At 40.9% G+C, this 23,201-nt stretch overlaps 1 protein-coding gene across 1 annotated transcript in view; it reads right to left on the bottom strand.

Annotated features, from left to right (window-relative positions):
* Positions 1 to 4,881: 4,881 nt before the first annotated feature.
* MSH4 (mutS homolog 4) overlaps positions 4,882 to 23,201 on the bottom strand; it is a 28,808-nt gene continuing 10,488 nt past the window's right edge. The window contains exons 8-20 of the mRNA XM_065640566.1: positions 22,413 to 22,480; positions 17,215 to 17,289; positions 16,755 to 16,819; positions 16,036 to 16,205; positions 13,679 to 13,815; positions 13,163 to 13,266; positions 12,208 to 12,332; positions 10,900 to 11,100; positions 9,538 to 9,656; positions 8,845 to 8,973; positions 7,185 to 7,359; positions 5,404 to 5,492; positions 4,882 to 5,067 (exon numbers count right to left, since the gene is read on the bottom strand). Of these exons, the coding sequence (XP_065496638.1) occupies positions 4,882 to 5,067; positions 5,404 to 5,492; positions 7,185 to 7,359; positions 8,845 to 8,973; positions 9,538 to 9,656; positions 10,900 to 11,100; positions 12,208 to 12,332; positions 13,163 to 13,266; positions 13,679 to 13,815; positions 16,036 to 16,205; positions 16,755 to 16,819; positions 17,215 to 17,289; positions 22,413 to 22,480 (1,643 nt within the window). The remainder of the gene's footprint in view (positions 5,068 to 5,403; positions 5,493 to 7,184; positions 7,360 to 8,844; positions 8,974 to 9,537; positions 9,657 to 10,899; positions 11,101 to 12,207; positions 12,333 to 13,162; positions 13,267 to 13,678; positions 13,816 to 16,035; positions 16,206 to 16,754; positions 16,820 to 17,214; positions 17,290 to 22,412; positions 22,481 to 23,201) is intronic.

The raw sequence follows: 23,201 nt of genomic DNA, 5'->3' as shown, positions 1-23,201 counted from the left end.
AAGCTGGATTGACAATGTCAGTAGTAGCAATATTTCCATCATCTTGTTCCACCCACACGGCCTGGTATTTCAGGGGACGCTAATACAGTCATTTGCTGTCCCACAGTGAGCTTACGAGCTTCCCGCACATCGAGCGCGACAGCTGCCACGACTCAAAGACAGCCAGGCCGGCCTTTGCTCGCTTCGTCTGGTTGCTTAGGGAAGCAGACCACGGCTCGCTCAGGAGACCTTAACCGCTGTGCCGGAACACCCAAAGCAATACTTTGCCTTTCGTGTGAGTACAACCAAAATGGTTTGGTGACACCCAGGAGGCCCAGGGCCGGAGCCCTCGCCAGTTCCTTTTTCAGTTGCGAAAAAGCCCTCCTGGCTTCTCCCGTCCAATTCAACTCGGAGCTGTTTTCTTTCAACAGTTCGTACAAAGGCTTTACTGAGAATCCATCATTATAAATCCAAAGCCCGCACCAACCTGTCCTTTCAAGAAACGTCCGCCCGCAGCCCTTTTACCGTCGCCGGTTCCGGCGTCCGGCAAACAGGTTCTTTCCGCTCTGTCCCCAGCTCTCGCCGTCCTCCGCAGATCTCCAGTCCCAGATAAGTCACTCGGTGCCGCATCGGCCGGGCCTTCTGTTGGGAAACCCCATGCTCACTTAATCGCAGAAAATCAGTCAGCTTACAGTCCATTGCACACAACCCTCTTCGGGTTTCGTGCCTATAAGGAGACAACAAAGTCCCATTGCCCGGAAGAGCTTCCCAGGCGTCACGTTCTCGTGCTAACTGGTTTCCGAAAATCACAGGGCTGCTCCTGAATCCCCGGGGTGACACGACCCAGGTTAATTGGGTCTTTCTCCCACTAAAGGGATTTTCCCACTCAAAAGCAAAAAGCTTCTGACTCTCTTTGGCTAATGCAAGACAGAAAAAGGCATCTTTGAAATCCAACACAGCAGACCATTTGTGATTATCTCACCATTTATCTAACAATGTGTAAGGGTTAGCTACTACCGGGTGTCAATCTGCGGTAATTTTGTTTATTGCTCTCCAGTCTTGCACTAACCTATAGCTTTTACTGTCTGGTTTCTTTACAGGCCGGATTGAAGTGTTCGCTTCTGACTCACCTTCTATCAGCAGCCTAAACTGCAAAAAGTTACCGGTCATTTCTTTTACCCCTTCTCTATGCTCTAATTTCAGAGGATATGGTCTAGTTCTGACTGGTCCGGCTCCAGCTTTCAAATTAATTTTCACTGGTTCTGCATTCCTTGATTTACCAGGAACTGCCGAAGCCCATACCCCTGCAAATACTTGATCCAATATTTCCCGAGCTATTTGGCTTTGCTTGTCAGTTTGAATCATTGCCAATTAAAATCCTGGCTCTTTTATCTTGAATCTCACTTTCCCCCGTTTGAATGTCATGATTGCTTTCAATTGTTTTCACAGGTCTCGCCTTAGTAACAGTTTTGGCGACCTAGGCATATAGAAGAACTTATACATTCCGACTGGTTTTCCTAACTTATATTTGATTGGCCGTAAAAATAAAGCTTTCTTTTGTTGGCCAGTAGCTCCCACTACAGTTACAAAATCTTTATCTGAGGGTATCGTTTCCTGGTTCAAAATAGAACAAGATACTCCAGTATCAATTAAAAACTCCGTTTCTTTTCTGTGTTTCCCTGGCTTTACTAGGACCGGTGCATCTGCTAGGCTGGATTCCTCAGGTTCCCGTCAATCAACTTCTGCCACTGACCATTACATGTCATCGAGGTTTCTCTATTCACGTTATCCCCAGGGGGCTCCCCAGTCTTCCCGGTGAGCTAAAATACACCCTAGCGGGCTCCTTTTCGGCGTTTTTTCTGATTGGCTGCTTTCCACGCCACCGCGCCGTCCCATTGGCTGCTCCTCCCCGTGTTCCGCCCCCACGAACCCTCCTCGGGGCGCAGCCGCGCGAGGACCGCGCCATTGGGGCCCGTTTTCCCCACAAGCACGGCTCCCAGAGCCGACTCTCCGGGGCGGCGGAGCCGCAGCGGAGCCGGCCGGGCCGGGCACTCACCGGGGCCGCGCAGAAACGGCGACGAACGGCGGCGCGGCGGGACCGCTCCGGGCTCGAGCGGGGCGCGCACACGGCCGCCGAGAGCGCCGCCCGCGCTTGCCAGCGGCCATCTTTGCGCATGCGCATCGGGAAGCCCGCGGGACACGCCCCCTCCTGCCCGCCCCTTCGCCTCCCTTCCCGCAACTCGATTGGCTGCCTATGCACGTCAATTTCCATTCTCCCCGCCTATCATCACCCCTGCCCGTTTGCCCCGCGCGGCGCTCCGCTCCGCCCCTCCAGCTTTCTCGCGCGTCCTGATTGGCCCGCTCTGCACCGCCCTTCGCGTTCTCTCCACCCACTCGCTGGAACCTCCAGGCGATTTGCATAGCCGGCGCGGCTTTCCCTTCTATTTAATCTCTGTTTCCATTTCTAGTTCTTTCTCGGTCCGTTAGAGCCCTCGGATGCTCCATCTGCATACATATATATATACACACATATGTAAAATATACATATAGGTATCTCTCTATATATATCATCTATAGAAACTTAAAAATAATTTCCTATGTGTATATATATATATATATGCATAAATATATATGACTAGAAATAGAAATATAGCTTCCCAGGGAAAACAACTGCCATGGGGCTGGGCTGCAGAGCGGCGAGTGGGTGGGGAGGACAGAGCTACGGGGGGAGACAAGGGGCGCTTTGGGGCAGCGCAGGTGCCCCGGGGGTCCGCGAGCAAAGGGGCGACGGGGGGGCAGTGTGGAACGGGGGGGCCGGAGAGGAGAGAGGAGGGAGCGGGGACACGTCTCACGGGGCACGGGCACAGGGCGCCGCTTCCCAGCTGCAGTACCGGCCTGTGGCCACCAGACGGCAGCACCGAGCGCGGGCGCGCCGCGCCCCCCGCGCCGCCGCAGCGCGCCCGCTTCTTTTCAGACCCCCGGCCCTTCTTCTTGACCCGTGGGCAGCTTCAGCTGCCCTGGAACGCGCTTTCCCAGAGCCGCGCGGATGACAGACACACAGATAAAAAATAAAAGCCTGACATAACTAAAAATATTTTTTTCCTAAAGATTTCTTCTGGCCTAATAAAATATATCGCCTTTCCCTATGCCCTGTGTCTTGTTTGCAGCAATAATTTGGCTGAGCAGCAGCCGGGCAGGAGTTGCTCCTCTGGACGTTTCGCATCCTTCAGAAACGGTTCTCAAACGATCCTGCACACCGATCTCCAGGAACAGGACAGCCCGTGGCGGTGGGACAGGAGCACACGGGCCAGGGGCTCGTCCCGGGCTCGGGGCCGTTTCCGCAGTCGCTGTGCGAGTTGCTCTGTGAGCTGGAACCAACCTCCTGCTGACCCAGCCCGGCCCTTTGTCCCCGGCTTTCCCAGGTCAGCTCAGCGAGCTGGGTCACACAAACTGTTCTCTGGTGGCACGACCGGCCGGGTCACCTGTGTCTGTGATTCTGGGGACACCCAATGGGCTCCCCGGAAAACAGACATCACAGCACTGAGAGGGGGGCGTGCAGGAGCCTCTGCACTTTTGGTTTGGGGTTTTTTGCCTTTTTTATTGCTGTTTTGTATATTAGCTTATTGTTATTGTTTTTTAAGCTGTTACTCTATATAGCTCATCGATGGTGCTTATAGAATAGGGATAAACCTACCCTGCTTCCTCACAGGACATGACAATCTTGCTTTACAACAAGTGATTGAATCTGGTATTAAAAAGTTCAACCACCTCCTGTATAGCAAAGGATAAAACAAAGTATGGATTTTTGTTGCATAGAATAGTTGATATCAGCAGTAGGTTCCTTCAAATATTCACCATGAAGTTAGCTCCTGTCACGATTATATTATTATCGCTCTAACTATTTTACAGGAGAAATATACGGCACAGCTGATTTTGCCAATGTGCAGCGCAACAATCACACGATACGCAAGTGTGGTGAGCCGGGGTCGAAGGCTTTTGTAAAGGAATATCAGGCTCCCTGTGCAGAGCCAAAACAGAAATCTGACTTTTCAAACGATTCAATTTTAAAAGGCTACAACTGGTATAAAACAGAAAAAAGAGCAGTGAATTTGTATAATGACACAATTAGATGGTTTTTCAGTTTCATTATGTGCTCTTTTACTAAAAGAAGAAAAAGAAGTGTCTGGTTGGTTAGAAGGAAGTAAGAAAAGATAAATTCCTTCAAGTTGGAATACGTGGCTGCAGTCACGCAATTAGGTTGTACTAAAAAACCAAACAAACAAACCCCAAAAAACCCACAAACACAAGGAAGGATGTTCAACTTTTTCTTGCTTTACTGTTACTTTTAAACAGAAACAGACCAGCAGCATCAGCACCGCAGCGCTGTGCTGCCCCTGTGTCACAGACGGGCCCTGTGTGCCCAGCTGCGGGAGCAGCGCCGGGCTGCCTGTGTCTGCGGGACTGCGGACAAGGGCTGGGAGCTGGAACCTGGAGCAGGAACGGGAGGGTCAGAGACGCACATTTGGCAGCACGAGAGCTCGCCCGTGCAAGGCAAGGGGACCATCTGTTTCAAAGGCTGCTTTTTGTTAGGCAAGATCTTTAGTATCAGATGTAAGAGCTATAACACCAGAGATATCACACAGAAAATGCTAAATATTATACAACTCTTTTGTCTCTAAAATAATGAAAGGGATATATTTCATTATCAAAAAGAACTGTGTTCCTCATACAAAGTAAATGCTTATCTCAGGTGTGTTTTGGGGAAAAAGCATGAAGGAGATGGCCTTTCAGTACTGAGGATAATAATTTAGTAACATATGAAAAGCAGTGTTTTCTAATACTATGGAAAAAATAAAATCATCTTGCAGTCATAAAAGTTGGAGCAACAGCCTATGTTACACATTACCATTGCTCATCATTTTGTCCAGGTGCAGGACAACTGGCTTCGTACTTTTTCTTTAAGCCTTTCAAATACATACGCAAACTGTCTGGATCCAGTCGAGAATTCCTGGCGGTCTGAACCAGTCTCATCGCTAACTGGTACACAGCTCTCTGTTTCATCATCTCGGGAGTGCTCTTCTGCCTGTGCTGTTCTTACAAACATACGCATGTATTAAAACATGAAATCGGTGATGTCCTATTATTAAAATACTAATATTAGCTATTTTCAAGGCTATTTCTGATCTCCTGATTCTTGGTTTGTACACCAACATCACATCCCAATACTCCTTAACCCTAAGGACTGCTTTGTATTGTCGCCTAACGGTGACCTTCAGTGTAATCTTTTATAACGGGTTCTGGAAATACCCATCTATTTTCATAAAACCATAGGCACTGCTTATCCTTTATCCTTTCAGGAACTGAAAACTTATTTGAGTTTTATAAAAATGGCAAATTACAGTATTGTAATTTTCTACTACATACCAAAATTTGTTTTGCGATATGATTCGTGATTTCCTTTGCATCCAAAATTACAGATGATGGTAGGGAGGAAACTTCGGCAGCTTTTAATCCTAAACATATAAAATACAAATCAGGAAATTTTTTAAATTTTTTGCATTCCAGTGTTTGCCAGAATTAACCTAGCCTGCTTTCTAAAGGATGAAGTTTTCATTTTTATTAAAATAATTTTATTATATGTTTTTTCTTTGTCTTCTTTTTCAAGAGTAAACTATATGGTTCTGAGAGTTACAAAATAAAATGTCTAATTTGCTACTTCTAAGATACACTCCCACATAAAGTTACTGCTGGTAATACTGTAACTGGGCAAAATGAAACACATCAGGGATTAAAGGAAAAAAAGGGAAAAGGTTAAAAACGGCACAGTGGTGTTAACAGCTTTCTCCATTTGGTTTTTGTTGATTTGTGGGGGGTTTTGTTTGCTTGCTTTTTGTTTTTTTAATCTGGCAGGTGAGAAAATACTGAGGTTGTGCTAAATACGCTCTCCATTAAATCCAGACATCCAGTGGATATGGATGTCATGTTCCAACTTCTACTCTGCTGCGAGTACCCAAACTGCCAGATACTCAGGGTAAGAAAGAGATGTAAAATATTTTTTCTGCCCTAACATGATTTTTTTTTACATTTCATTTGCCTGTGGCCCTGGCTGTTCTGAGGAAATTCTGTGCTGCATCAGGTGCTTTAATACTGTAGGGTTAAAAACCAAAAAGGGTCAAGAAGAGCCATTGCACGCTTTCTTCGAATGGAGCTTTGCTCACGTAAGGTAGAGCCAAGACACCAACACTGAGTTACCAAAGGTCTCCAGTTCTCTGAGAACACTCTCTAAACACAGGATTTTTCTGAGTGGTGTTGTAGCATCTGAAATTGAGCTTGTGCTGCCAAAGGTAAAGGAACTTATTCTGAAATTCTGATAAGGAAGCATTTTAAATCCAGTTAATTGAAGTTTGGCTGGAATAATTTGCAGTCTTCAGTTATCACTACTTTGCACAAAGCCACATTTTGCTAATTTCCTGTTGATTAAATGTCACCTAAATCAAGGATCTCACTTCAGAATCTAGTGTTTGAAAAACAGGATCTCTGTAACTCTTTAAAACATGTAGTTACACCTTACTGTCACTCACTCCTTTCTTTATTGACCCATAATCTGTCAATCTCTACAGTTTTCAGTGTTATTTATTCTGAAGTTAAAAGAGAAGTAAAGCCACTTTCCGGAGCACACTGATGCTTTAGTGGAACCTTCCAAAATAGCCTTAGGCTGATGCAGTAAAATTCCTGCCCTTTTTTCAAGAAACACGATTCCTTTTTGCTAATCAAAAAGGGCCAAGCTGCTATTTAACTGATAAATCACTACTTATGGCAGACACATCATGAGTTCTTTGTAACACAAACCTCAGCATTCACAGCATTTAGTTTCTCCAGAGCTTTACCCAAGTACTGTGTGCTCAGAACGACTCATCTCATTCAAACAGAGGTGAATCAAGTAGCTAATGACATCACTAATTTTTTTTTTTACTATGAAATTTCATCTAAGTTCTTCCTTTTACCTCAAACTACTATTTCACTACATGGTTGCTTAAAACATTCGAGTAATTTGGAACATCCTACAGATCTGCAGTTGTTCCCCTACGAGAGAGACACAAACTCAACAAAAATCTGTTAGCAGAAAAATATTGTTAGATGTCTAATAACTGAAATAGTATCTTTTACAATCTTTACTAAGTTTAAGTCTTAGTAGAATCCATTACCGTAGTTCTTTTCCTCCGTACAGCCTTTAGAGAGTGTGTAAGTGTAAGCAATTTTCTCTTTATTTCCAGCATTGCTTCTGACATGTTGCACTTCAAAGTGGTAATTTTCCACATTGGGATATAAAGCATCTATATGACACAGTTCCAAAAAATGTGTAGCAAACAATGTAAATGCCTAAATAAGGAAACAAGAAATAAAATTTATTTTGGAAATTATCCTAGAATAAATTACAATAAATAAGAAAAATTAAATGATCTCACAGATGTCCAGGTTTTCCTCAAAAACATTGAAAATTTGTCTTTAAATTACTAAAGCAAATTAAAATCTTTAAGCCATGAGTTCTATTGCTGGCAAGGATATCTTTTCCAAGTGGGGATTTTCCCACTCCTTCCTCAATAGAAGTTAAAGAATATCAGAAGTAACAGGAAATCCATGATGCTTACAAAATTTGACTAGGGTTAAATAGAATGATTGTCAAATGGTTGCCTTAATACTCCCAAGGAATGTTTTGCCAAAAGTACAAGCCACAGAAAATATCTGAGCATTTCAAACCAAACCACAGAAGTACTCTGGATAAACTCTGGAGAGAAACAAAACACCTACACACTCATTTCAAAAAGCTGACGACAGCCTGAGGCTGATCACACGACTACGAACAGAGGTGAAACTTCCGACCCAGCTGAAACCATCTCCCACTCTTCTGAACAAGCCTCTCACCTCTGTGACCAATTCCTAAGTTGTGCAGAGCTAGCAGTCTTTTGGAAAGGTAGCAGCCAGGTACAGAGCTTCACCTTTGACATTCAAGCATCCAAAGCTGTACTGAGCACAGCCAGGACTGGGTTGTTCTCTTCCTAGACAGAGATGCAAGCTTGCAAGCCAGCTGGAGGGAGACGGTGACCGCCGCGCTGGTTTTGGCCGAGACAGCGCCAGCTTTCTTCACAGCAGCTTGTACGGTGCCACGTTTTGGATTTGTGTTGGTGACACACCCGTGTTTTAGCTGTGGCTGAGCAGCGTCAAGGCCTTTTCTGGTCCTGCCGCTGCCCCGCCAGGGCAGGCTGGGGGCGCACAGGGGCTGGGAGGGGACACAGCCGGGACAGCTGACCCCACCGGCCCAGGGGACATCACGCAACACGATGCAGCAACAAAAGCTGCGGGGAAGATGGAGAAAGGAGGGGGTTCAGAGTCAGGGTGTTTGTCCTCCCACGTCACCGTGACGTGTGCTGAAGTCCTGCTGACCTGGGGACAGCTGAACACCCGCCTGCGATGGGGAGCAGTGGATGGAACCCCCGTTTTGCGTTGCTCGCACACACAGCTTTGCTTTACGTATAACTGTCTTTATCTGAGCTCATGTGTTTTCACACTTTTACCCTTCCAATTCTGTCCCGCAGCCACTGTGGGGGAGCGAGCGAGTGGCTGCGTGGGGCTTGGCTGCCCACCGGGGTTAAACCACAGCAGCCAGTGAACAGAAGCACAGTTTCTGTCAGCATTTTTTCATCACCGTAATTCTTACTTTTCACCAGGTATGAAAAAAAATCATATTTGGGCAAGAAATCTGTACAAAACTCAAGGTAAATTACAAGAAAAAATTATATTTACTTTCAGTATGAGAAAATAATTAAAAGGTTTGTTTTGTGGGGTTTTTTTTCAAAACAGAATTACCTTTAAATTCAACAGATATTCACAGGCAGCATAGCAAATGCCAATACCTTCTTCAGCACTGGTACCTCTGCCAAGTTCGTCAATGATGATAAGTGATTTGTCATTAGCGTTTTGTATGATATATGTTATCTAGGAAAATATTTAATGTGTTATCATTCCTATAAATGCTCGTTAAAAAATCCCTAATAGGCATACTACTGCTAATAGGAATACTTCGTGTTATTCAGATGAAATGCAGAAATTTGAAAAAATCTTGTCACATCCACAAATTTTACCTTTTCACAGCTTTCAAATAGCTATCAATTCTAATCAAGCAAAGACTCACACTACAGCACTCTCTCTTTTCCACTGAACGTATCATTTTCCCTCAAAATCATATCGGTTTGGGAGAGGGAATTGAGAGGGCTTGGGCTCCTACGAATAATCATTTAAGGTCTAAGACATAACAAAACATTGAAACACTCCTGTCCAACAGAGCACTGATTTTTATTCATATTCGGATACCTTTTCATTTAAGATGTGCCTCGTTCTCTAGGGTTTACCATCAAGGTAACAGATGAAAGGTAAATTTTGGACTACTATTCAAAGTACACTCTTTCAGTGGAAAAATATATATATACACACACTAGTACAATTTCTATTAGCTTAACAGTAAAAATGAGCCTTGGATCCTGGATTAGCTATGTTTAATACCTCTTTCATTTCCTTCATGAATGTAGAAGAATTTGTTTCTATATCATCATCCATACCTATTCTGGTAAAAATTTGCTCTGCAATTCGAAAAGAACAATACTCTGCTGGGACATACGAACCTACAAAACAAGTAAAATATTAGTTTTCTCACACCAGTGTGGCAAATGCCAATTTCCCTGAATATGCCAGTGGGGAAAAAACAAAGAAACAAACAAAACCAAAACCAACAATAAAACACCAAATCAGATTTACACTCGGTCTTCCTGCATTGTAGAGAATGCATCTTGTTCTTGTTCTATACAGTTTCATAAGATTATGTTCAGTCATTACTTTTTAAGAAAAAATTGCTATATAGATACCACAATTAAAGAAGCTTGTCAATAAAACCTTACAAAATCATGCGCCTGAAGCTGTGTGTCAGTCTAAAGGGATGCAAAAGTGAGAATAAACACTAGGATTAATTTACATTTCTGTAGCCATTGAATTACTAATCCCAAGGAATCTTAGTTTCCCCAAAACAATATTATATTGGCTTAATCAGACTTTGAGGCTTGTTACTTGTATTGAATAGAAAAGTGAACCTGTCAAAAGACTTCACAGTCTCCTTTATTCCTGTTAAACTCATGTTTTTGACAGCAATTCCTGAAGAACTTGCAGTTGCTGGGGACTGGACTCACAAACACACAGCAGATAAATTTTATTCTCCACTGCTAAGTAGTTTCATTCTAGAGTTAGGGTCAGCCTACTAAGGTCTTTCTCCTGTGCTACAAGCCTTACCTTTATATTTAAGGTAAAAATCATGAGGAACTCCTGAGTATAGGGATGAGTCTGTTAGACATTACAAATATTTGTTTTACTTTCATAATTTTAGTGATAGAACCTTGTAGTATTTAGTATTACTTTTATTTGAGGTAGTTGATTATTTATCTATTAATTCTGCTTGGCTGCAAGTACATTTCTCTTTTTCTGTATCACTGATGTATGCTCAAGATCATCTGTTCTTTTGGATGACGAGCACACACGCAGCCTGGCAGGCACACTTCAAGGACGCTCACTATCAGTCTAACATAATGTGCCAGACTGGGTTAATGTGCTCCAAAGAATTAAGGCAATACCACTGTGCTCCTCCTATAGACACACTGAGGCGGCTTCCAGATACGCAGAAAGGGCCCCATAACTTTCCAGTGTCAGACCCAAAACCTTGCAGTGGCCTCTGTCAGCAACAGAAGACTGAAAACTACTGGTTACTATTTAAATAGAATCTTATTCTACAAGCCAAATCATTCAGCTTCATAAATATTTTTAAATAGAAAACAATAAACGTGCTGCCAAAGATTACTAATACGGTACACTCTTACTCACCAATCTGTGCCATAATTTGACAGAGTGCAATTTGTTTTAGGTATGTTGATTTTCCACTCATATTTGGTCCTGTAATAATGACAAAATTATTACCCTCTGTCAGGTATGTGTTGTTAGACACAGGTTTTTCCATAGCTATCTTTTCAAGAATGGGATGCCATCCCTGCTTGATTGCTAAAGTATCTGTAAATTCTGGACGAACTAAATGAGAAAAAGAATACAAAACATTGCAGAGTTAGTATGGAAACCTTTACTTGAAATAAAATAATTATTGCAGAGCAGAATTCAAACTCTGTGGTCCTAATTCCCCAATTTTTACTTTCTTTTAGTGAGCAAGACTAACATGCAGCACTTGGGAAGAATTACCAGCCACTGTCAGGTATAGATTCTGATTGTCATGCAAGTCTTCATGATTTATTACTACAAAAAGAATCCCATTACTAACACTTAATTTCCAAATTTACATTCTGTGTTTGTGTTCTGTTGTAAGTAGGGTTGGACTCCAGTAATAAAGAAAAATACAAAGAGCGAAATCTAAAAAGTAATTGAAACAGAAAACCTGAAAGCCAGTTTAATTTTGATAATTTATTTTTGTACTGCTATAAGCATATGAAGTACAGGGGTCATGAACTCTGTTACTACTATATATGTGCCTTATTACATCAGCACAGGAATCAAGGAAGTAGTATTCCTTCTATTTTTGATGTAATGATGAGCTAATACATCTCCTGAGACGGCTTCCAGACCTGATTTATTATCTACACCATACTGTACTGCAGATAAGTATCTCAGGTCAGCATTAATTGAAGACAATGTGCAGAATGAGCAATATGCAGATAAGTACAAGATCCTGGATTCCTTAGAAGAGTCTACTTCCAAAATTGTCTAAAAATGCTACAGAAATTGAAGTGGATAAACAACAGTAGCCACATTTTGTTTTATGGTATTTACATAATGTTGATCCGCTTATATTAACTTGTGCCCTTTCAGAACAGAACTGTAAATTCAGAGTGTTCAAAGACTTCTTGCTTTTGAATAGAATACGCTTAAACTGGCTATCTTGAAAAGACTGGCTGTGAAGACTTGCAGCCGCTAAATGGCAGGATGCAATTTCAATGAATGGAGACAGAAAGAAGATCAGCACAAAACTGGCAATGATAGACCAGAGACACTCACCTAAAGCCTACGGAGACCCAAAAAAAGAAGTCATGTGGGCTTAACAATTGGAGAACCAGACCAAACAGCCTGGATATTCTCCAACAGGAGGGTCTTTATCTGGCCCATGACATAATCAATGAAGAAACTTACCATAATCAGACAGAGTGCAGGTGTGGGCAAACGAGAGCAGCATATCCAGCATGGACACAATGTCAGACAGCTTGTACAGGCAATGAATGTGCTCATAGATCTCGTTCAGTAGTTTACACACTATTCTGAAATGAGACGCTGATTTTGTTGTTGCACAGTACATACTGTCACTTTATACAACTTGGAGAAATAAAGCAAGCTAATAATGTTCGTACTCTGTACATCAGGATAGGAGGTTACCCATAAAATGCAATCACCTCTGCCAGATGCAAGCAAATGTATAAATTTATCTGAAGCAAATTCAAATCTTATACCGTCATCTCAGGTCAATTTCTGCTATCAGACACAGGACACATAGCTCACATGGCAACAGCTCATAAGAAAGCTTCACGAGAGAATGAACTAAAAATATAGCTATGGAATCACGTATGTTTTATTAATACATCAAATGCAACTCTTAATTCCCCTAGGTCTTCACATTAATAAAAACCCCACATAGTTTCTGGAAGGAATTTCCATAAAATTTACATGCAACATTACACTTAGTGAGTCTTCTGAAATAGGCAGCAGAGCAACCTGACACGCAGCAAGGACAAAACACAGATATAGACAGTTCTACTGGAAATGCAAGGAATGGATTAAAAGTAACAAGTCTGCATTACAAAATCAATGCATTGTGTCATTTTGTGTAGGTAATTCACCCATAAAAATTTAGTAAATATTAAGGCCACCCTTATTAATAAATGCCTATATATTTGTAGTCATGTTTAACACAATACACGCTTTATGGGGTTTTTTTAACTCAAGAAGAATGCTGGATCAGTGTCGCTTTGGATTATTTCTGTAAATAGCCATAACTTAACAGAAAGACAGCTTTAAGAAAATGTGCAATTAGCTGTTAACTGGACAAAATAAATGTAGTTAGCAAATATTAAATAGTTTTAAACGGTCTTACAAGTAGGTCATGTGATAGATTTCTCTCAGGGACTCCTGACATCTTTCATTCATTTTTATTAAATCTGCTGAAGTGAAGCTGTATGTGTTTTTCATTTTAGTGATCTACAGGGAATTCAAACCAACAATAAGAACTTGCCATATTATCAGAAACAGTTTCTAAAAAGCAAACTGGTAACAATATTGGGGGGCGGAGGGTGGGAGTGGAAGAAACACCACCTGGTTTCATTTTTCCCATATCAATTTTTATGAAAAAAGCCTACAATAGAGTGCAGTTATCAGCAAGGTATACAACTTCATATGTACACACAACATAACTGCATGTAATTGCACATTTCTGACCGTATTAACTACAAATATGGCAGCTATAAAATTATCAGTTATACCTTCATTTACTTCTAGATATCGTCACTGAAATTATTTTGTTGCTTAAGTTACTGTATAAAGTATGCTTTTTTAATGTATTATACATTAAGTATACAAACATATTACGAAAAAACAAATCTAGTACCGATACCTTTGTGAATTCTGAAGGAAGTTGGCCGTTGGGTAATGCAGAACAATCAACACTCATCTGGATAAAAAACCCACGAGCAGAGCTGAAGCTTGTTTTCATTGGTAGGTTGTACTTTTCTGCAAGTTGTGTTATCATACCTACATAAACCAAATAAAGATTTGACCCAAATTACACATATATGTTTGTGTTGCACAAAGATGCACACTGTTACTGTGATTTACAGGCATCGAATGTGTCAGGCAAGTAACATGATAAAAGGCCGTAGAGGTGGGTCTTCAGGGAATTATTTAAGTAACATATCAATGCAACAAATCTGGTGGCATAAAGTTATTGGGAGAAAAATTCCAGTGGAGAATCAGATAAATTCATGTGTTCTTGAAAGACGGTTCATGCATTCAAACAACTCCCAGGTGGGCCTAACTATGGAAAGTTTGCTCAAGCACTTAGCGTCACTATCTAATTAGCAGAAAAAATACCAACTGTAGACTGGGGACTCTCAGTTTTCAACTAGTTCATGACTCTGAGGGATCTTCTTTCCACACACTGCAGGTAATGCTTTACATTTGCAATCCCCTCCTTAAATCCATCTTGTTCCTGGCTGAGAAGATACCATATGTGGAAAACTGTCGGGTGACAGAAGAATTTGTCCTGTTAAATCACAGGAATTTTGAATACTGCAAAGATGATCATAGTGTGGTACTCCTCTGAGAAGAAAGGATGGAGCGAGTTAGTGGTGTTTCCCTGCTGCTCACTGCCCTAAGCCCTTGTCTGTCTTGTGCTGGGGACCCCACAGCTGGACACAGTGCTCAGGCAGGGTCTCACCAAAGCAGAACAGAGCGGGAGAACCTCTTCCCTCAACCCGCAGGCCACACTTCTTTTGATGAGGCCAGGATACTTGGCTTTCTGGGCCGCGAGCACACATTGCCGGCTCATGTCCAATTTTTTGTTCACAAGTATTCCAGAGTCCTTCTCTGCAATCCACACATCCCCCAGCCTACGCTGACACCAGGGACTGCCCTGAGTGCAGAGCCGCACACTTGGCCTTGTTGGACTTCAAGAGGTTCACACAGCTCCGCTCCTCCAGCCTGCCAGGGTCCCTCGGGGTGTCACCTCTTCCCCCCGGCAAATCAACGGCGCCGCTCAGCTGGGTGCCGCCTGCAGACTTGCCGAGGGTGCACTCGGTCCCACTATCTGTGTCACTGAGGAGGGTCCTAGCACGGACCCTTGAGGGACACCACTCATTACTAGATTCCACCTGTACATCAAGCCATTGACTGTAACTCTTTGGATGCGACCACCCAGCCAATTCCTTACCCATCTCATATCCATCTCTCTTTCTTTAGTCCATAAGTCAAACCCATCTCTCTCTCGAATTTAGTGATAAGGATGTTATGGAGGACCATATCAAAGGCCTTACAGAAGTCCACGTAGATGACATCAGTATTTCAGTCTTGGAGTCCCTTAGAGTTTAATCCAGTAAAGTGGAAAAGAAAGAGGAATCCCTTCTGCGAGCATGTGCGCTACGGTGAAAACAGTTAAGGTGAACACATCTGTTCACATGTTCTGGAATCCTAGCAGCTACCAAATTTTGGAAGGTTTAGGAAATAAAAAACAATAGCGTCTGTACTTTTCACTATGTAGAATGTCAGACTAGAAGAAAACAGGAAGCTCACAACATGAGACAGATGCTAAAGTTTCTGATGCTCTATGAAGTTTCCAATTATATAGTAAACTAAGATGATGGTCCTTTAGCTAGAAATCTACACTTTATTCTAAAACAAAAATACATGTATATCCATTCCAGATGATTTTTTTCCTTCTGTTTTGACTTAATGATAAACAGGAAGGTTCCTAATGCACAGAAAAAGACATCACGCTAAAATTCCTTTTGTTTGTATTTTCCAACTCTTAATAGCTTGGCTAAAAAGTAGTCCACAGATAGATCAAGACTGCTTAAAATATAAAGAACAAAGAACTCATTCAGATATTTCAATTCAGAAAGCTAAAACGAAGATTTATATGTTTTACGCAGAATGTTTTAGTTGGAATAACTCGGCTACATTACTTTAACTTTTTTGTACTGTTAGAGGAAAAGGGTCAACACGGTTTTAAATACAGGAATTACAATATAGTTGTTCAACTTCATTAAAATAAAACTGAAGTTTTATCTACAAAAGGAGAATCTCAATATGTATCTCAAAAGTACTTCAATTAATTATAAATGACAATCAGTTTATGCTAATACTAAACATCTTTTACATAGGAAAAGGTTACAATCATATGATTACATGGCTTCTATATGCCAGGTGCAATGCACTTTGAACTCTAAATAAATAAAAAACTTGGTTTAGAAATACCTGCTATGTCATCGACAATTTCTGTGTATGTTCTACGAGCTATGTCAAGGAATTCATTGATGTTAGGCTTCACAGCATAGCATTTCTGGGTCCTCATACTCAGACATCCTTTTGTGTACCTTGTATCATCATTAATTACAGTTGTAATCTTTTCAAGTATTATTCCAAACCTGCAAGATTAGTTGTATTGCTAATTAGCTACACAATATTTTACAATTTGTATTTGCAATATCATCCCCAAATTACAAATAAGAGTATTACAAATAACTGAAGCAAATTATCTACTGTTACACTAAACACTAAATTTCACGTCTGTTTTTGTCTCAGAATTAAGTATGACTATATTTATGTCTCACCAAAGATATAATTCAAATCTTTGGAGATATAAGCTCTTTCTCAAATACACAGCCAACCGTTGATTTTTGCATTATTATGGGGACTCCAGGAAACCACTACTTCTGTCTTTTAAGAATTATTTCTAATTGAGTGCAGTTCATCAGCAATTGCAGTATCATAGCTAACCTTCTTTTTTTGCTTTTTCCCCCTGTATTTATTTGTTAGTTGAAAATTGGAATGTTGACAATTAAAATCTGCTTTTAGGCAAAATCATTAAGCTATACCTGTAACTACAAATAGGCAAAGCTTCAACAAATTTAATCTTACAGACATTCTTAAAATTAGAATTTCTAACATACTAGCTAAAGTATTACGACAAATACCTTGTATCTTCAAGAGAATTGTAATAAGCCTTTAGCAGCGATGTGTTACAGCTTCTTAATGCAGCCTGTTTAAGATTAGAATGCAGACATGAACGGTTACTTCTTTTTGTAGCCCTTTTAAAAGTCTGAAAGGTTTTAGATTCTCTGATGCTTATTAGTGGTTGCATAAGCAGCTTAGAGAATCTGAGCAGGAGTTTCAGTTAATTGTTTGTTATGACAGGATTTCAGTTCTTAAGAGTGTTAGATTCAAATGCATACTTCCAATTGGCTTAAGACAACAAACTACATTGGCAGTATTGTGTTCTGCAAGATACAAAGTAATTTTTTTTGTTGACCCAATGATCCTTATCTGTCCCTTCCAACTTGAGATATTCTATAATCTATGACATTTAACAAACTGTACTGTATAACATTAAGGACAAAATGGTCTCTATTCTAAAAAATGACAGAGATAGCTTACTTTTAGAGGTTCCACAAGTTCAAGAGTATGCTTCAGGTAGATTAAATTAGTTATTTTTGATTCAGCGGTTTTAACCTGTTGAAAAATTTTACAAATATTGGAAGTGTTTGTATATCCACCTGTTTAAAAAAAGTACTTAAGAACTAGCAGAACTCATACTGTTAACTGTAATAGGTTTATACTTTTAATGAAAATTGCTAAAATACTTTATAAGCTCACTTTGACAACTTGATATGCGACTGCATTAAAAAACTACCTAATTTTTACATTGCTTACTCTGATAGTTTGCCCATCAGTAGCTAATATTTTCGTATGTCTGCACTGATGATTGAGTCTGAGAACACTCTGCTAACCCAAGCCGTGAAAACTTCTTTTATTCTTCTACGTATGCATAGCTCTATAAAAGCTCTACAGTAGCTTGTAGACTCTTTTGAAGGGAATACATTATGCATCGTCATTAAGAAGTATAGCCCTTTCATATATGCTGTTAAACACAACATAAGCCAGTTTGACTTACCTTTGGTTAATATATTTCTATCCTTAAACATCTGTCAGTGTAATTGGAAAAAAAATCCAATTAATGTTTTTAAAATATTGCTTGTAATAATGACTGCTCTTCAAAATGTTTTGACCACATACACTCTACCTTGTTTTGTATGCTCCATTAACATTTACAATAAAGAACTGTGCTGCTGATATTAGGGCATATTGTACTGCACAGCAGTACACATCCGCTGCGTGAGGATTTTAAGAAACCAGCACAGGTAAGCACATTGTTTGTTCCAAAGAAAATCTAGTGTCAGTTTTGACCACGAACGCAGCTGTATGACCCATGTGAAATCCTTACTCTTGTGGCAGAGGGTATCTCTTGCCTTATCTTACCTCCTATAAAAAGTTGTCTTCCGTAAAAGATCGGACTAAACAACGCTGAATGTGTGAATGGAAGAATCATAATCTGTAAATAAATATGGGGTCTAAGCCCCATGATGGGATGGAATCAGACATCAAAACTACAGATAAGGCCATATGTGAAGAGTTGGTCCTTTGTAATGGAACGTACCTTTGCTAAAATAGTTCTTACAGGAATTATAACTGAACCGGCCTTGAAAGTGGACCTTTGTACATGCTGCATTTTAGGTTCAAAGGGAGAAAATGAATGAATACAGCCATAGTTGATAACTAAAATGCAGCCTATCCTTTACAGCATCTGAAATTAATTTGTCCACAGTCACTCTGATATGTAAAGCGTAAGGATTCAGAGAAGTGGCTGACTGTGTTTTTGTGCTATAGTCTTTAAGTCCTACAGATTTAAGTGCCATGTCAGTGGATCTAGTTTAACTTTTGTATTTCCTGGAAATTAATTTAAACCAAAAATACCAGCACCTTCTCCCTGTGAGAAAAGAAACCATTTATCACATGTCTGGAACTTCTTCAGGCACAGAATCTACTGAATTTGTTCTTAAGATGGGTGACCAAGTAATCCAGAACAGGTGGTCCTCATTTCCACCAAACATTGGAAGTTGATCCAGCTCCTAGCGATCCTTCATAGATCATAGGCTGGTTTGAGTTGGAAGGGACATTTAAAGGCCATCTAGTCCACCCCCCTGCAATGAGCAGGGACACCTTCAACTAGATCAGGCTGCTCAGAGCCCCGTCCAGAATAATTGGGACAAGAGGGTCTTTTAAGGATATTGTTTTGTCCAGATATCTTTAATTTGCTTATATATGCAGATTACATAAGAGGAAGTACTTGATTTCACCGATGACATGATTTTTCAAGCAACACATCTCAACAAGATTGTCAGTTGACAGTCCTCCTTAGGATGAGAGAATGTTCATGTTGAACAAACCACAAACCCTTGTAGTGATTGAAACTGGGGGCTTTTCAGACAAGCACCATCTGCTGCCTGTGCCAGAGACTCACGAGAATTGTGTCTCAAAGGTTATGGCAACAACAGTCCAGCCCGCAGTGATGAGTCACTGTCAGACCGAAAAGAATCCCGTCTCAGACACTGTGTCCAGTAGCAGCAGATGGGGCACCCAGGAGAAGGTGAATCGCGATTTACACCCCAACACAAGCCGAGGAGCCGCAGCCAAAGGCCGCGGCTGACACAGGACGGGGACGTGCCGGAGGGCAGGAGCTCCGGCTGCTGATCGGCCCAGCGCGGCACAAAGGGAAAAGCCGAGACCCTTCGAGATGTCTCAGGATTTTTCCCTTTTTGTCACCGCCCAGACTTCCCGAACTACAAACCCGGCAGCTCAGCCGGGCCTGCGGGGGCCACACATCCCTGGTCCGGACTGCAAGTCCTGCCGGCCGCGCTGGGGCTGCGACGGCCAGATCCTCACGGGCTTTCTGCCCTTCGTTCTCTTTTCCTTTCCTATATCCCTATTTCTTTGTCTCTCCCTCTATGAGTAGTACAACATAAGGCTTACAGCCACAAAACTCTTTTGTGTAAATCCTTTTGCTGTTAAACTGTTCACCAATTTGGCTTAAGTAGCATAAATCTTCCTGCTGCTGCTAATTCGTCTGCTAATTGGGCCAAGCTGCAAAATAAAAGGCGTTTGGGTTTTTTTTGTTTATGGTCTTTGAGTATCCCATATACTCTTTTCTAACTAAGGGGACCACGAATCTGAGTCACCTCCCCCCCCACACCTCTGGGCGGGACGTGACAGCCGGGGGAACATTCTGCAGTGAAAATTTTTATGGAGAGTGGGAGTGGAACATATGGAATAGGGTAATAAAAGCAAGTCAGCACTTGAATTAACATGTCTGTTGCATGAATAATATGCTCTGCTACATTGCAGCCAGTTAAGATTGAAAACAGCGCAGTTAAAAGTTTGGTGTACACGGTCCCGTGTATACACGAAGACATCCAGCCAGTTTTAGTCGCACACCTGATCTTTCCTTCATGTTACAGATCTCTGCAATGAAAGCTGGGAGCAATAAACATTCAGCTTTCTGGATATGTCATTAAAGAGATTTTTCTGCATTTATTACAGTCTTGCTGGAGCCTGTACCTGATTTCTTTAACTGGCATTAGACAAGTAATTTACTAAGCAGGTAAGTCAGCACGCAAGAAGAAAAAGTTGTAAGTCCCTATGATGCTGCCACACCAGCGCAAACACAGGCAAGCAGAAGCCTCGAACGCATTGGCAGAAATACCTTATTCAAGTACAGCAGGCAAATGTAACTTACGATCGAACGGTTACAATATGCCTAGTAGAAAAAAAGCTGAGGTTCAGTGACCTCAGGCTCACAGTGGTTACTGCTGTGTCTGGTCTCAACCAAGATCCAGTAGTAAGCTACACGTATTTATCCTGTTTTGATGTTTGTAATGCATGTGTTAACGTACAGATTAATACACAAAGCAAGGTCTGATGAAAAAAATCTTTCTTTGAAATGTGTTAATAGTCACTAGGAGGGAAGAGAGTTTTTATACCCTCCAGCAATTTCTGTTTACAAACTAGTTAAGAAGAAACATTGGTATACTGAAAGAAGAGAAACCTCAGTTTAGTTAATCACAACTATCTCCTGGTTTAAAACATGATAGAGTGATTTTCAAGGCAAAGATTATCTCTGTCTTCAGCTCCAAAAGACTTCGAAGGGGAAATTCTCTGTAGATACTAAGAAGGAAAGAGGGGTTTGTAAGGAATGTGAATCTGAAGGAACATGAATCTGAAGGAACATTCAGTAATTCTCCCAGGTGCTCTGTGATGGAGCCTTCCCTGTTCACCAGTTCCTGAGGCTCCAATGGCTGCAACACGAGGCACAGGGCGCTCACAGACTGAAACTGTGGCTGAGGGATAAAATGCCTTTCTGCTGAAGCCTTAACATAAACAGATCAAGTATTGCTTGTCTTTCGACTCAACTATGTTGTTATAAGCATTTATAGCTTTATTGTCTATTTATGCTTTTACGAATAAAGGCTTTTATCTGCGTTTCATTTTGGTCCACCTTGTAAGATGTGTGATTTAAGGTAAAAGACAAGAGCAGGGCACTCTTTTAAACCCTAAGACAGGACCCTGAGAAAACTTCACAGGAATCAATTCTTCACTACATTACTTATTCCTTGCATTCAAAGGTTAACAGAAAAGCACAGGTCAAGGTGAGAACTGCTCGCAGAAGGGGCTTCCAGACATTATTCATAACCCGGCTGTGTCCCCGTGTGCTCGGAGCTGAGGTTCTCTGCTGATGAGAACACTCCTGTCTCACTTGGTGCGGCTTCTGCTCTGCAAGGACATGTATTGTTTTCTGTCAGGTGCTGTTCAGAAGGAACACTGAACACCTGCATGAAAAACCTGCACTTAGCTCACACAACGTCTGGCTATTGGAAACTAACAGCCAAGTCTCATTTCTGACTTTGTATGTTTACACAATTGACTTAGTAATCAAATACAGTTTTATCTGTATTATAAGCACAGCTGAGCAAGGTCAAGAGTGCTTCTTAAGAACCTTTTTCAAAATAATCTTTCGGACAATAAAGACTGATTTGTATTGATTCGTATTACATAAAGGCTAAGAAATTATTTAATTTCTAGTAAGAAAGATGCTTAATTTTCTTTTGGCTATTAAAAATTGTATTAACCTCCAAAATAAGAGAGTAAATGTCTGTTAACACACTTTTTCCTTTTATGCTGATGTGAAGAAAATTCCTCTTTCGCCCTAGTACTGTCAAATATACTGTCAAAAATACTGTCAAAAGAAACTTCTTCTCAGTGAGGGTGACGGAACACTGGAACAGGCTGCCGAGGGAGGTTGTGGATTCTCCTTCTCTGGGGACATTCAAAACCCGCCTGGACGCCTTCCTGTGTAACCTCACCTGGATGTTCCTGCTCCGGCAGGGGGATTGGACTAGATGATCTTTCGAGGTCCCTTCCAATCCCTAACATTCTGTGATTCTGTGAAATAGGATGCACACTTACGAAGAATAAAGGTGGGGAGTGATGAAAAAGTAAACATTTTTTTGAAGTCAGTTTGTATAAATTAAGATAAATGTGATATTGAAGCAAACTCAAATTTTTCTAACGTTCTCCTATAAGAATCTCCTACTGCTGTAAAATAAGATATACTCTCAGACTATGATAACATTAGTCCATGTCTTTTTAAGGCAAAGTCTTTTTCCTACCATATCATGCATAGATACCACATTTATATATAGCCAGGCAACTGATCATCTAAGGTGTATTTCGAAACACACCGTATCCTGCTTTGGAATTTGTACCAAAACGGAAAGTAGTTGTTCTGTATCCAGGAATTTCGAGATAACTGTAAAACAAAAGTACCCAGATCAGAAATCAAATGGAAATTGTAATAAAAACTACTTTTTAAATGCATACAATTACTTAGTGAAACTTATGCTTATCTTTTTCTTTCATTCTATCTTCACAAATTATTTACCAGGGAAAAAAACAGGTTAAAAATTGCTGCTATCTATATTATTTTATCATAACTACACAGAGTATACTTCAGCATGTAGTGATTATTTTACAGGTGGACACACATCAATTCAGCAATATTCTTTAAGTTTGACTGAATCATACATCTCTTGTGATAAAGATTAAGATTACATGATCCAGCTTCAGGTGGACTAGCTCATACTCTGGCATTGGTTTTGGTTTCTTGTTGTTTGTTTTTTTTTTTTTTAGTTTGTCTGGACCACTATGTTTTATGAAGCAACAGGAAAATATATCCATACACAACACGTACAACATCAGTGATGCCTTTATTTGTTTTTAGAGTATACATTATGTATGCTCATATACTTCCAACATAGCACATATCTAGTCATAGAGGTAGAGACAAACCCAAATTCTTTGAAAAAGGTATTGGCTGATTTCTACCCATTTTATCTGTGAAATTCACTTTTCTTAGCAAAATACTTGAGAAAAATACCACTATAATAATAAAGATTCCTTCCACTATGTGTCACCTGACAAATTATATTAAAAAACAACACCAAACCACCAAACGTATTGAGTCACATTGC

The sequence above is a fragment of the Caloenas nicobarica genome, chromosome 8 (genome assembly GCF_036013445.1).
Source record: "Caloenas nicobarica isolate bCalNic1 chromosome 8, bCalNic1.hap1, whole genome shotgun sequence".
Classification (NCBI taxonomy): Eukaryota; Metazoa; Chordata; class Aves; order Columbiformes; family Columbidae; genus Caloenas; species Caloenas nicobarica.
The sequence above is the reverse complement of the archived record's forward strand: the minus strand, read 5'-3'. Positions and strand labels throughout refer to the sequence as shown.